The sequence below is a fragment of the Meles meles genome, chromosome 18, assembly GCF_922984935.1.
Source record: "Meles meles chromosome 18, mMelMel3.1 paternal haplotype, whole genome shotgun sequence".
In the NCBI taxonomy this organism is placed as follows: Eukaryota; Metazoa; Chordata; class Mammalia; order Carnivora; family Mustelidae; genus Meles; species Meles meles.
Window position 1 is genome coordinate 9,203,705 of NC_060083.1, and position 12,822 is coordinate 9,216,526.

The window sequence follows — 12,822 nt, forward strand, 5'->3', positions numbered from 1 at the left end:
GAAAGGAAAGTATAATTTATATGTACAACCAATACACCTGATACAGAAGAGGGGGTCGGGACAGCCCAGGAGTGGATGTGAAGAGACCGGGAAAGGGGCAGCGAGAAAGGGAAGGGGCCGCGAAGAGGAAGTGGGGGGTTCGCCATGCAAACTGCCACTCTCCCCGGCCCCTCCTGGGGAGGAGGACATGTCCATGCCTCCCCCGCCTGGCCTGCCCTCCGCTCTTTTGTTATGGTCCCGAAGGCAAGGCAATCCCGCGACCACGCCCCCTGCCTGATCCACTCAAATTCAGTCCTTATGGAGGCCTTCAGTGGGGAGGGAAGAAGTGCTCCAAGGACCCGAGCCCCCGAGCTGGGGGCTCCCCCACTGAGGGCCTGTAGCGCTTTCTCCCACCCTTTCTAGGTGACCCGGGTCCCTAGAACAGATTGGGGAGCTCCTCTTTGGCTTGAGGGAGTATCACCCAACCATCACTCTCTTTGGGGGGGGGTCCCTGGTCCCTAGGGAGAGGGGAGACCCCCCCCCCCCAACACAACATGCCATACGCACGAGGTCACTGAGCCAGGGATTGGCGCCTTTATTCTGAGGCCGAACAGCAATCGACTCCCTCCCCTGCAACTGCTCCACCCTCATTTTGGGGAGAGGTGGGGGAAGGAAACATGCAGCTCCCCCCTCCTCTTCCCTTCCTCCCTCTCTAAAGTCCCCCTCCTCTCTTCAAAGCTCTCGTCCTCACCAAAGTTCCTACAAGGACGGGCGAGGCTGACGCCCCATGTCTGTAGATGGAGCTTGGACTGCAGGAGTGAAGGTGGCCGCTCCGCCTCTGTCCTTCCCCCTCCGAGCACTTCTTGGGAGTCGCGCGTGTTCGGTGGGGGGGGGGAGTGAGGATACTTGGAAGACCCTGCTTCACCGCCTCCCACCCAGACCTCCTCACCAGCACAGTCTTTGAAGCGTGGTGGGAAAGCGCAGGGGAGTGGAGAGAGAAAAAGGGCCCTTCTCCAAGAGGAGTCGTAGAGAGGGGCAGGGGGGCGCCTAGCCCAGAGGTGGCCCAAGGGGTGGGGAAGGTGGAGGATTGGCAGCAGGTCCCAGAGCCTGAGCTGAGGGTCGGCCTCGGGCACGGGGCCTGGGTGATGCGCTGGCCTGGGAGCCCGTCAGTCGTCTATACAGATCACCTCCCCGGCTCGGGGCTCCTTCCGATCCAGCCCGTCTGACACCAGCGCCCCCACCATTTCCTTCTCCTTCTTCACCAGCACTGGAGGGCCGTTGGTGGCGGCTGTTCGGGAAGGGGGCAAGGAAGTGAACCCCAGCTTCGCTCCCGAACGCGGCGTCTTGACCGTAGCATGTGACAGCTAGGTCACCTCCTGCCACTGCTACTTAGTTCCCAGGGCAGCAGGGGTGGCAGCAGGCGAACCCCTGTCCCTGGGAGTCCCGGTGCCATGACAGACCCCCGTGCCGACTCTCACCATACCCTCTTTCCTGGAGATAACCCAGGTGGTGGGGGAGGCTGGGGAAAGCCACTGACACCTTTGGTGGCGTTTCGGACAGTGGGAAGGGAGAGAAGTCGGCGGTGGGAAGAACAAAAGCCAGAATGACGCCATAAAGTAAAACCACAGAAACTCCCAAGGAAGCGAGATGGGCTGGACTGGTAAAGGGGGGCTGGGCAGGGCCGAAGCTCGGACAATCGGGGAGCGGGAGGGCACCAGCTCACCTGTGATGAAGGAGCCTGCAGGCATCTGGCTGTAGTTGGCGCCGGCGGCGGCCAGGGCCCCGACGGGGGCGGCGCTGAAGGCCGCCCCGTACCCCGGAGGTGTAGCGTAGGGCCCCGGGGGAAAGGTCTGGAAGAGAGCGCGCGCCCACGTGAGAGGCTCTGAAGTCCGAGGGGGCAACGGGGGCCCCGCTCCAGCACTCCCGAGGGGATCACATACAGGCGGGGAGACTCGAGGGTAAGGAGTGTGTCCCAGCAAGTCGTTCCTCCACACCGTCGAGAGCTGCCGGAAGCGTGTGTGTGGGGGTCGGAGGAGGACCGGCAGGGACAACTGGAGTTGGGGGGAAAGAGGGTTACCGGTGTGGGGTGAGGCTCCGTGCCCTTGCTGGCCAGCCGGCTGAGGATGCTGCGCTCGGACATCTGCAGGCGGGCTGCGATGGGGGGGATTCGGGACAGCGTGGCCGGCAGGCGGGTCACGTCCGCCTTCATGTCGCTCAGCAACTCCTCCAGCTGGTTCAGAACTGGGGCCCGGGCCACGGAGAAAGAAGGGCAAGAGAAAGACAGGGAAAGGGAGGGATGGAGCCAGGAAACGACGAGGAGTCAGAGGAACAGACACAGAGAAAGAGAGAGAGAAAGGGAGAGAGACACCACAGAACCAGAGACCAAGAAGATGACAGAAGGAGACAGAAAGAGCGACTCGGAGGAGAGAAAGAAGGAGAGAGACCAGATGAGCAGAGGACAGACGGAGAGAGAGCACAGGATACGGGAGGCAGGGGGACATTGGGAGACATGGGGCGGGGGGTCGTCAGAACATTCCATACTGCAAGAGTGACGTTTTGGGGGTGGGGATGACGGGGAGGAAATAGTCAGGAGACGTGGGAGGCGGTAAGTGGTGTCACAGATTTCAGGAGTCGAGGTTTTCGTGTGTGAGGGGTTAGAGTAGAGGATCGGCGTTACAGATTCGGGGAATTAAAACAGGAATCCAAGGGGCCGGGAGTCAGTTGCTAGTCGGACAGGGTTAGACGGTTAGAGGGGTCTGGAGTCGAATCTATCATCATCAGGGGAAGAGGGTTTGGGAAGAAGGGTTGGAGGTCAAAGGGAAGTTTCAGGGGGAGGGTCACAGGGTGGGTCGGGGGTAGTTTCTGCCTGGTGGGGTGAGCGAGACGTGGTCGGGGGGTACGTGACTTGTGGGATCGGGGGTAAGGACTCTGGGGGACTACACGCAGGCCACGGCCCCGGAGAGGGTGCTGTTAGCTGTATGGCGGGCGTGTGGGTCAACGGAGAAGTTCGGCCCTGCGGAGGGACGTGCCACAGTCTCACAGAGTCTGGGCGAGGGGGGCCGGTCCCTCCGCCGGGCGCTGGTGTGAACGCTCTTAGGACGGACGAGGGCCAGCTTGCACAAACCCAAGAGGCTCAAAACCACGGAGTGGCTTGGGGGGGGCAGAGGTCAGAGGGGGGTGGTGCGGAGGGTAAAGGGGTCAGAGGGGTGGGAAGATTTTGAAGGGTGCGGGGTGAAGACTTACGCAGCGCTGTGGGCCCTCCCCCGCGCGGGGCCGCCGCGGCCCTTACCCTTGTGCAGGACGGCGTTGGCCGGCTTGTTCCCCGCCAGCGACTCCTTGGAGAGGTGCTGGTGGCTCTCGGCCAGGCATTCGGCCTCGGCGAAGCGGGCGTGGAGGGCCATGGCGGGGTGTGCCGGCTCCTGGGACAGGTTCAGGTAGGCCGCCCGCCGAAGCTGCTCCTCGATCACCAGCGCCTGCTCCAGGAGCTGGGGGCCCAGGTGGGAGATTGGGGGGCAGCCGGGCCTGCCGGAGACCCACACTGCCCTCCCCGCCGGCCCAGAGCACCCCAGCCTCCTACCAAGCCCACACTGACCCCAACACACCCCGGTCCCGGACACAAGGGTCCGCCCCGCTGTCCCCCTCCCGGCATTAGCCGTCCTCACGTTCCAACCACACTGGGACCCCTCCCCCCTGACCCGAGCCCCTCTTCAGCACGGTCCCTCCTCTCCCCGGTCCCCACCTTGAACCTCCGGGCCAGGAACTTATTTTTCATTTCCAGAAAGTTCCCCTTATTGGCTTCAGTTTTAAACGGCTCATTGATGATAGCGAATTGAGCGTCATTTTGGATGTCCTGCCACCGTGCGTAGCCGTGGCTGCGACGCAGGAAGGGGCCGTCAAGGAACCGAACAGGGAAGCGCTGCGCGGTCCGCATTCATTTCCTCCTGCCCGTCTCCCCAAGGTGGGATACGACGCCCACCCCCTTCCTGGGATGTGGACTCCTCCCCGCTCCAGGTTGAAAAAACCACTTTTTTTCCTGCGTTTCTATCGAAGGATACAGGACGATCCCGGCCAGAAGCCAATAGTCATGTCTTCGGTGCCAGATCTCATTGAGTTTCCCAGAGCAGATAGCAGCCCGCTCCTCGTTCTGCCACAGCGTGTGAAGCTCTGGAAAGCCGGCCAGAGAGAGAGACACGGGGCGTCAGCAGTGTGGGAACCAGGGCCAGCTGGGCGGGCAGGCAGAAGTGAGGGACCCGAGTGAGGCGGAGAGGACCCAGGGCTCTTTAGGAAGATGGAAAGGTCTGGTTCACGCGGAGAACCAAAAGCTGTTACAAGCGAGGCTCAAGTTCAGACCAGGAATCGAGGCGGGGTAAAGAGGGCTCCGGAGTCCGGAGTGCGGCCAAGGAGGACCGCAGGCGGGGTGCGAGCCTGCCCCACCAGCAGCGACTTGGAACAAAAGGCGGGCACCACGCGGGGGCCGGGAAGGCAAGCACATCCCAGTGAGGAGCGCCCACCTGTGAAGCCTCCGTCTGCGATATTGAACATGAACCGGGGCTTCTCTGCCTTCTCCTCGCGCCGGCTGTTGGGCCGCGGCTCGTCCCGGGGAGGCCCCGGCCGCAGCTCCCGCTCCCCTTTCACGTCTTCTGCTAGGGCAGATGGGGCAGAGCTCACCGCAGTGCTTGGGCCCCTCCAGGCTCCCAACACTACGCCCTGGACTGGCCTGGCCTGGAGCAACTACCCCCCAGGCCCCAGGCGTTGGCTCCCCCCGGACTCCACCTCCCGATGCCCTCAGGGACCCGGGGCACAGCGCTTCCACCCATTACCTCTCTTGCCCAAATCCCCCGTTTCCCCCTCCGGCCTCTCCCTGTGCTCCTGGCCATCCAACGGCTTCTCCTCCCCCCTCTCTCCTGGCGTCGACTCTGTGGCTGTGGGAGGGGGTAGGGGACAGGAAGGGAGGATGTCACCCTCATCCCGTGGCCCCAGAAGAGGGAGCTGCCGGAGTCCAAGCCCCTCGTCACCCCTAAGCCCATGCACCCACCTGACTTCTCTCTGTCCCCCTGGTACCCAGGCTCCAGCTCCATTTCTCCAGGGACTCCCGGCACCTCCTCCTCTAGAGGGATCTTCCTGGACTCCAGCCGCTCCCCAAGTGATGGGGCTGGGCTAGGGACATCGGCCTAGGAGTCGGGACGGACTTAGGATGAGGCAGAGCGGTCCCGGGCCCCAGACCCTCTGGCTCGCCCCCCCTGCGGGAGCCAGGCATCCACGTACCTCTGTCTCCATCTTCTCCCCGATTTTACTGTTCTTCTCGGGCTTCTCCTCCTGGTTTTCCGCTTCATCCTTTTCAAGAGGCGTCCTCACGCCATCTCCTTTCTCACTAGGAGCTGGGGTAGCTGCAGAGAGAGGCAGAGTGAGAAGGCAGAAACCCCCGCCCTGACTCCAGTCCCTGCCGTAGGGCTCCAGCCCCACCGCCTTCTCTCCTGCCATCCGGTTACCAGGCTTCGAAGTGCAGGGACTGTTGGTAGCAGAGGCCTCAGGGGTGGTGGGAGACGTTTTGGTAGGAGAGGAGGCTCTGGAGGAGCGCTTGGAGTCGGCGCTGGGGTCGGGCATCAGCTCGGGCATTGACCAGCGCCCGTTGATGTGCTCAAATTCCTGTACCTGAGAGGGGGCGGGGGCGGTAGGGACGGGTCAGCTGCAGGCACTGAGGGGGGGCGGGGGCGGTAGGGACGGGTCAGCTGCAGGCACTGAGGGGGGGCAGGGGGCGGTAGGGATGGGTCAGTTGCAGGCACTGAGGGGGCAGGGGGCGGTAGGGATGGGTCAGCTGCAGGCACTGAGGGGGCAGGGGGCGGTAGGGATGGGTCAGCTGCAGGCACTGAGAGGGGGCAGGGGGCGGTAGGGATGGGTCAGCTGCAGGCACTGAGAGGGGGCAGGGGGCGGTAGGGACGGGTCAGTTGCAGGCACTGAGGGGGCAGGGGGCGGTAGGGACGGGTCAGCTGCAGGCACTGAGGGTGCAGGGGGTGGTAGAGACAGGTCAGCTGCAGGCAGTGGCCACACAGGAAGCTCTCCCACCGGGCTGAATCCAGAACCCGGGGATGCCAGCCAGCGTGGGGATGGGGCCTAGGGGACCAGCTCAACTCCGGGTGAAGGACAGACTGATACCTTTTTCTTGACGAGAGACATGACGCCAATCCGGGTCAGCACTTGCTGGCGACTCAGGCCCTCCCGAGGGACGCCATCAGCAAAGGTCTCCGAGCCGTCCGCCCCGGGCTCACAGAGGTGACGCATGAACAGAGACACGTAGGCTCTGGGAAGTGCAGGGCGGGATGTAGGTTAGGAGGGCCGGGCAGGGGGTGGGGGTGGCGAGGCGCTGATGGGAGCACAGGGCTTACCGATACTCTAAAACCCTACACTGCCCGAGGCCTGCCAATCTCCCCACGACCAGCCCTCCACACCCCCCAACCCCGTCTCTCCCCGGGGTCCTTGGCCTTGGTACTTCGTTCCTAGGCCCCATCAGTCAGCTTGTCATCCTGTCCAGCAGCTCCCTGGCCAGTAAGTGTGAGGCGAGGACAGCCTGGGGCCAGGCGCCCGTCTCCGGCGCCTCTCCCCTGCAGGCGGAGGGCAGCCAGGCCTCTGTGCTCTAGGCTCGGCTGAGGGGAGGTTGGGCAGGCTGAGCCCACGTCCCAGGAAATCGAGCCAGGAAAGACCGGACCAGGCCGTGTGGTCGGGAGCGTGGCAGTCAGCTGAGTAAGGTCACATCACATGGTGGCCGCCAGGACACGAGCACACCCGGAGCTCCCCCTGCCCGCAGCCCGCTGGGCCCGCCGCACCCGCGCTCACTTGAACTCCTTCTCCGTCTTGCCCCTCAGGTCCCGCACCAGCCACTGGGTGGTGAAGGCGTCCTGCGGCGGCATCCCCCAGCGCATCACGGCGTTGAGGAAGGCCTTGCGCTGCCGGGTGTTGAATCCCAGCACCTGGGGGCCGCAGGGAAGGGCATGGACCGTCAACGTCTGGGGGGTCTCACTGCTGGGACCCCCGCACCCCAGGGAACTCAGCCTGGGGTGAGCCAAGGTCAGCCTCGGGGCCCCACCCCAAGGGGACACTGGGAGGCCCAAGGCCGGCTCCCACCTCAATGTTGCCCCCAACTCGCGCCAACAGCGGAGGAAGCGGCTTGTCCTTCTCATTCCGGAGCTGCCTCTTTGACTGTCGACGCCCTGGGTGTGGGGGAAGGGATGGCAGCCTGGTTAGGGGGTCCCCCACCTCCTCCACCCCTCAATCCTTCTCCACACCCAGCCCCCGAGACGCAGAATCCGGGGAAGGCCTAGCTCGTGTCTCAGGCACTTCTAATTTCCTTTTAAGCGCTTGTCGACCTACCCAGCAAGGAGGTCTAGAAGAAATAGTCTACAAGAAACGGGTCCCCTTAAAGGACTAGTAGCCGGACCGGCGGGGAGAACATAAACTGTAAACTCTCAATTTTCCTTCTAGACATCTCAACTCATATGATTCTCTACACCCCATTTTAACAGTGGAAAAATTATGGACGTTCCGTCCTTTATATCCGCGACCTTTACTCAGTCAACAGAGAAGCACTTGTTTATGAAAAAACTGCAGACTTAAGGGACACCAGGGAGTGAACTTTTCGGAAAGCGCTAAGGTGGGAAATCAGAAAACAGGTGCCACCTTCTGGACGCTCGTCAAAGTCTTCATCCTCCTCCTCCGATCCCACTGAGTACTCGGACTGGTTATCTGTGGGGAGAGGGCGCAGCGTCAGGGCCAGCTCCCGGAGTAAGCCCATGCGGAGGTTGGCCAGAGCCCCCCCCCCCACCCCAGCCAATGCTGTCGGACTCTGGGGCCACATATCCTGGATGGGATCCAGTCGCCACGCACCCAGACCCCAGCCCTGCACCTTGGGTGCCAGGTGAGGACCCTGGGTGTCCGGCGAGCCCCTGCAGCCACCAGCTGGCTGGGACCACCCGCAAGCCCGTCCAGCCTCTGGGCAGCTCCCCCAGACCCTTCCGAAGCTCTTGCCCCTCCAAGGGGGGCGGCCCTGACCCCAAGAGCCTCCCTCTCCATGTGCCCGCCCCCCCTGCACCGGCCTCCAGGCTGCTGGCCAGCGCGCCTCCCTTCCTGGTCCCTCCCTCTGGGGCGGTGCTCACCCTGGTCCTCCTGGGCGGCGTCGTTGTAGTTGACCTGCTTCCGGACCCGCTTGCCCTTGCCCAGGTTGCGGGCCAGGTCCTCCTGCTGCTGCTCGTAGTGGTGCCGCAGCAGCTTCTCCCAGTAGTCGGGGTCCACATTCTCCTCCTGCTTGATGATCTCTCGTTCGATCTCCTCGATCTGCAGGCAGCACAATGCAAGCTCGCGGCTTCCCTTGCTGCTGCCCAGCGCTCACGCCCCGCAGCTGCGTGCCTACTGCCCCGTCGCCTGGCCTCCGCGACTCCCGCGTGAATCTTCTGGATGCCGCGTGTCCTCCTTGTCTCTTACCTGCAGCGGGCTTCTCCTCCCTGCTCCCCGCGTCTCCCCTGAGCCTGTCCTCCGGCGCCGCCCGCGTCCACCCCACCCTGACTCGCAGGCACCCTCTGTTTATTGGTACTTTCTCCCCCCAGGTTCTCCCCAAAGTCTGGTCTCACCCCTCAAACCAAGGAGCTGTTCCGCCTTTTGCCCAGCGCTACGGTAAGAGCTCAGACTCCCCACAGACTCCCCGTTCAAGCCCACGGACGCTGCCCCGCAGAGGTGGCCCGGGGTACACCGCGCCCGCCCCTGGCCTCTCACCTTGTCTTCCTCCCGCACCACGTACTGGGCCACCTTGAAGGAGCTGAGATACTCGTTCATGTTCTGCACATCTGTGTCCTCTGTGGCATCCTGGTTCCGGTCCAACAGCCGAGCGATGGCCTCGTTGTCATAGTGAATCACGCTGCTGTCCTCCTCCTTGTTCTCCCCTGGTGGAGACGGGGAACCAGAGGGGACTGTGAGTTCCAACCGGAGGAAAATCTGTGCAAAGCCTTCTAACCTCGCTTCCTTCTCACGGGAGCGGTGGAGGAGAAGGCCCTTCCCCAGGGCGTCTGCGGACACCTGTCGGGCCTTCCCACCCTCGGTAGAGGAGAAAGGGCCACACTTCCTCCAGGGACTGCACGAGAGAGCTTTTCTTCGGGGATTCCCGAAGACAAGCGCTCCCGGGAGCGCAGGGCCTGGCTTCAGGAGGCCGCAGGGCAGGTTCTCACCTTCGTTCTCATCCTTGAACAGCTCCTCGGTGCCGAACTTGAGGATGTCGTCCAGCTCCTGCTTGGACATGGAGCCCGCCTTGGAGCCCAGCCCGGGCCGCACCACGAGGTGCGTGAGCATCATCTTCCTCTTGGCCACTTGGGTGATCCGCTCTTCCACTGACGCGCGGGTCACAAACCGGTAAATCATCACCTTGTTGGCCTGGCCGATGCGGTGCGCGCGGCTGAAGGCCTGTGCGGGCAGGAGGTGGAAGTGCGGATGGACAAGGGGAGCAGCCGGGGAGACGGGCCCCACGTGCTGGGGAAAGGCTGCCGGCAAGGAAGGGTCTCCTACCCACCCCCCCCACCGAGAACTCTTTATCTCTGACCCTGGACACGACCCCCTTGGCCGGAAACCCGCATCCCCCTGATAACGGGCGTGGGGGATCCAGGAGGCCAGCTCCCACCTGGATGTCGTTATGGGGGTTCCAGTCAGAATCGAAGATGATGACCGTGTCAGCAGTGGCCAGGTTGATGCCCAGGCCCCCAGCGCGGGTGGACAGCAGGAAGCAGAACTGCTGGGCCCCGGGAGCTAGGAGGGGACAGCGAGAATCAGCAGCCGTGCCGTGCGGCCAACTCCTAGATGCCCCCAGGCCGCAGGCCACCATGCCACCCACGCAGCAGCCAGGTGACAAATACCCTCCTGTGCTGGGGGCCCGCAGGTGCAGGTGGCTCGGGCCTTGCACGCCCAGCCGGCATCCCCCCCTCACCGTTGAACCGATCGATGGCCTCCTGCCTCAGGGCGCCGGTGATGCCGCCGTCGATGCGCTCATACTTGTATCCTTCGTAGTCTAAAAAGTCCTCCAACAGGTCCAACATCTTGGTCATCTACGGCGGGAGAGAAGGATGGAGTCTGGAATGACCAGGCAGTGGGCCAGGCATGGCGTGTCCTGACCATCCCTTTGTCACCACTGCCCCCCTTGGCTGTGACGCCCGCTCCCTGGGGGTGCTGTCCCCACCCCTGCCCTTCCTCGCCCCGCTTTCTTGTCACACACGCTTGACTTAGCATCCCTTCTTCTCTGAGACCCACGAGGTTTCAGAGACATCTACAAACACCCGGAAAATCTGTATGCAATTGTCTGTCTGGGTGGCTTTCTGGAGAGCAGACCCACTGCTTCCATCAGCGTTCCAAGACCTCTGTGCCGCGCTCTCCTCTCCTCTCCCGTGACTAAGGAACACTACCGGTCCCAGATAGGACCTCGAGCAGACGACCCCGAGGAGACATGGGCTCCCCCTCCCCCTGCTCCCCGTCCGGCTTCCGAGAAGCTGGCCTGCAGCTTCCAATGACCTTAGCTAAGAACAGGAGTCAGAGGCCAAGAGGAACGCCGCCAGACCAGAACCTCTCAAGAGTGCCGCCTCCTGACCTCTCGCGCCACGGGAGCCACGGGCAACAAGATAAGGGACTGGCCTTGGGGGCAACACACAGCTACGGGTGCGGGTCACCTGCGAGAAGATGAGCACTCTGTGTCCTTGCTCCTTCAGCTTCCGTAACATCTTCTGCAGGAGCATGAGCTTGCCAGATGCCTTAATAAGCGCCCCACCCTCGTAGGCCCCACTGGGGAGTTTGGGGGACTCCTGCCAAGAAGGGAGCAAAAAGGATGAGAGCGTCGGGGAGCGCGCCCCTGTGTTCCGACACAGCCCAGAAAGCCGGGCGCCCAAATCCAGTCTCCGCCCCTTGGGACTTCCTGCTCCCCCGGGCAATCCCATGCTGGCGCTGCCCCACCGCCGCTGCCCACCACCCAGCTCCAGGCCTGCTTCGGCCCCCCGCCCCGGCAGCCCGCCACCCCGCTTTCGGACAGCAGCGCGCTGGCAGCCCCGCGGGTGCGTCACCATGGCCGCCACGGGGAAGAGGTAGGGGTGATTGCAGCACTTCTTCAGATCCATCATGATGTTGAGCAGCGACACCTGGTTCCCGCCACCTCGCGAGTTCAAGGCCTCGAAGTTCCGCGTCAGGATGTACTTGTAGTATTTCCTGAACACCAGGGTACGGGGCGCGGGAGAGACAGGACCAGGGGAGCAGTGAGGAGGCTGCCGCCTCCTGGAAGGCTGCCCCCAGCTCCCCCTGCCCGCCCCCAGCCCCATCGGCCCAGGTGGCCCGGCTCTCGTCTCACTTCTGCATGGGGCTGAGCTCCACCCGGACGATGAGCTCCGTCTTGGCCGGCATGTTCTTGAACACATCGGCCTTGAGTCTCCGCAGCATGTGCGGCCCCAGCAAATCGTGCAGCTTCTTAATCTGGTCTTCTTTGGAGATGTCCGCAAACTCCTCCAGGAAGCCCTCCAGGTTGCTAGCAGGCGGAAGGAGACAAGGAACTGAACGGGCCATCAGGTTCTTTGCACCTGGCCTCAGGCTCCTTTCTTCACCCTGGGGAACCCTCCGCCTGCCCCTGTTCTCAGCCCCTCCTTGTCGCAGCTCCGCGGACCACTCTGGGGGTCACTTACTTAAACCTCTCTGGGGTGAGGAAGTTCAGCAGGTGGAAGAGCTCCTCCAAGTTATTCTGCAACGGAGTCCCCGTCAGCAGCAACTTATGATCTATCTTGTAGCCATTGAGGACCCTGAAAAACTAGAAAATGGAGCAAGGAGAGGCAGGAGAAAGGGCCCGTTAGTGGCAAGCGGCTGGACCACAGGCCCGACTTTTCCTGCGCTCCATCCGGGATTACAGGCCCCGAATCCCTAGTCCTCCCTCTCCCCCAACCTGGACTCCCCCCTGTTCCAGGCTGCCGAAAGTCCAGAACCTTCCTTCTCACAATCAGGGCCAGCCTCGGAGGTCTGGGTGCATCACTCACCTTGGACTGGTTATTCTTGAGCCGATGGGCTTCATCTACGACGAGGCAGGCCCAGCGGATGGAGCCGAGGGCGGCCTGGTCGATGGTGATCAGTTCGTACGAGGTCAGCAGAACGTGGAACTTGACCTGGGCCTCCCTCTGCCAACACAGCCATGGTCCATGCGGCTGCCTCCCAGCGCCCGGGCACCCAGACCTCCAGCCCCGTGCTTTCCCCGGATACCCCGTCCTGCCTGCGCCTGCCGGGGGAGCCAGCCACCCCATCCTGCCACGTGGGCTCCACACGGGGATGACTGGACACAGCCCCCAACCTCTACCCCACGTCCGGCAAGGGCAGAAGTGTACGTCTCCAGAACAGGAGGGCAGGGGCGGGGCGGGGGTTGGAAGAAGAAGAAAGCTCAGAGGCTTTCCAGCCTTTCCAAGCTTGCCAGTGCGAGACAACAAAATAACACCTGGGGGACTCCGAGAAGACGAGCTCAAGGGGCATACCTTCATCTTAAAAGCTTTCTTGCCACCTTTGATGGCGTTGTCTTCGAAGGAAAACTCGTTCTCACGGATGATAGCCCGGCTGTCCTTGTCACCCGTGTACGTCACCACGTAGAACTTGGGTGCCCACATCTGGAACTCCCGCTCCCAGTTAATGATGGTCGAGAGGGGGGCGCTCACCAGGAAGGGACCCTTTGTGTGGCCCTGGGAGTCGAGGGTCGGAGGGGACTGTCATTCGGTGGTCGAGGCTGCCGCCCCCCCTCCCCGCAGTCCTCCATGCCCTCAGCCTCCATCCACTCCCACCTTCCGGAACCTTCCCCAGTCCCTC

The 12,822-nt window shown here is 63.1% G+C and overlaps 1 protein-coding gene and 1 non-coding gene across 14 annotated transcripts in view; both read right to left on the bottom strand.

Annotated features, from left to right (window-relative positions):
• Positions 1–12,822, bottom strand: part of CHD3 (chromodomain helicase DNA binding protein 3) — a 24,834-nt gene continuing 12,012 nt past the window's right edge. For 4 of the 13 annotated variants that reach the window (XM_045984220.1, XM_045984222.1, XM_045984223.1 and 1 more), the window contains exons 15-40: positions 12,498–12,698; positions 12,012–12,149; positions 11,667–11,788; positions 11,339–11,512; positions 11,058–11,199; positions 10,671–10,802; positions 9,938–10,055; positions 9,635–9,759; positions 9,189–9,420; positions 8,740–8,906; positions 8,127–8,304; positions 7,651–7,716; positions 7,099–7,184; positions 6,811–6,944; positions 6,133–6,277; positions 5,469–5,631; positions 5,245–5,366; positions 5,015–5,150; positions 4,800–4,901; positions 4,491–4,622; positions 4,035–4,143; positions 3,719–3,851; positions 3,223–3,464; positions 2,057–2,220; positions 1,703–1,829; positions 1–1,267 (exon numbers count right to left, since the gene is read on the bottom strand). In XM_045984220.1, the coding sequence (XP_045840176.1) occupies positions 1,027–1,267; positions 1,703–1,829; positions 2,057–2,220; positions 3,223–3,464; positions 3,719–3,851; positions 4,035–4,143; positions 4,491–4,622; positions 4,800–4,901; positions 5,015–5,150; positions 5,245–5,366; positions 5,469–5,631; positions 6,133–6,277; positions 6,811–6,944; positions 7,099–7,184; positions 7,651–7,716; positions 8,127–8,304; positions 8,740–8,906; positions 9,189–9,420; positions 9,635–9,759; positions 9,938–10,055; positions 10,671–10,802; positions 11,058–11,199; positions 11,339–11,512; positions 11,667–11,788; positions 12,012–12,149; positions 12,498–12,698 (3,831 nt within the window). In that variant the 3' untranslated portion in view covers positions 1–1,026. Of the gene's footprint in view, positions 1,268–1,702; positions 1,830–1,919; positions 2,031–2,056; positions 2,221–3,222; positions 3,465–3,718; positions 3,852–4,034; positions 4,144–4,490; positions 4,623–4,799; positions 4,902–5,014; positions 5,151–5,244; positions 5,367–5,468; positions 5,632–6,132; positions 6,278–6,810; positions 6,945–7,098; positions 7,185–7,650; positions 7,717–8,126; positions 8,305–8,739; positions 8,907–9,188; positions 9,421–9,634; positions 9,760–9,937; positions 10,056–10,670; positions 10,803–11,057; positions 11,200–11,338; positions 11,513–11,666; positions 11,789–12,011; positions 12,150–12,497; positions 12,699–12,822 lie in introns of all 13 variants that reach the window. The other 9 variants (XM_045984231.1, XM_045984227.1, XM_045984228.1 and 6 more) reach the window with 8 other exon arrangements.
• Positions 6,525–6,669, bottom strand: LOC123930379. The gene has a single exon (XR_006816090.1). It is a non-coding gene; the product is annotated as a small Cajal body-specific RNA 21 (non-coding RNA).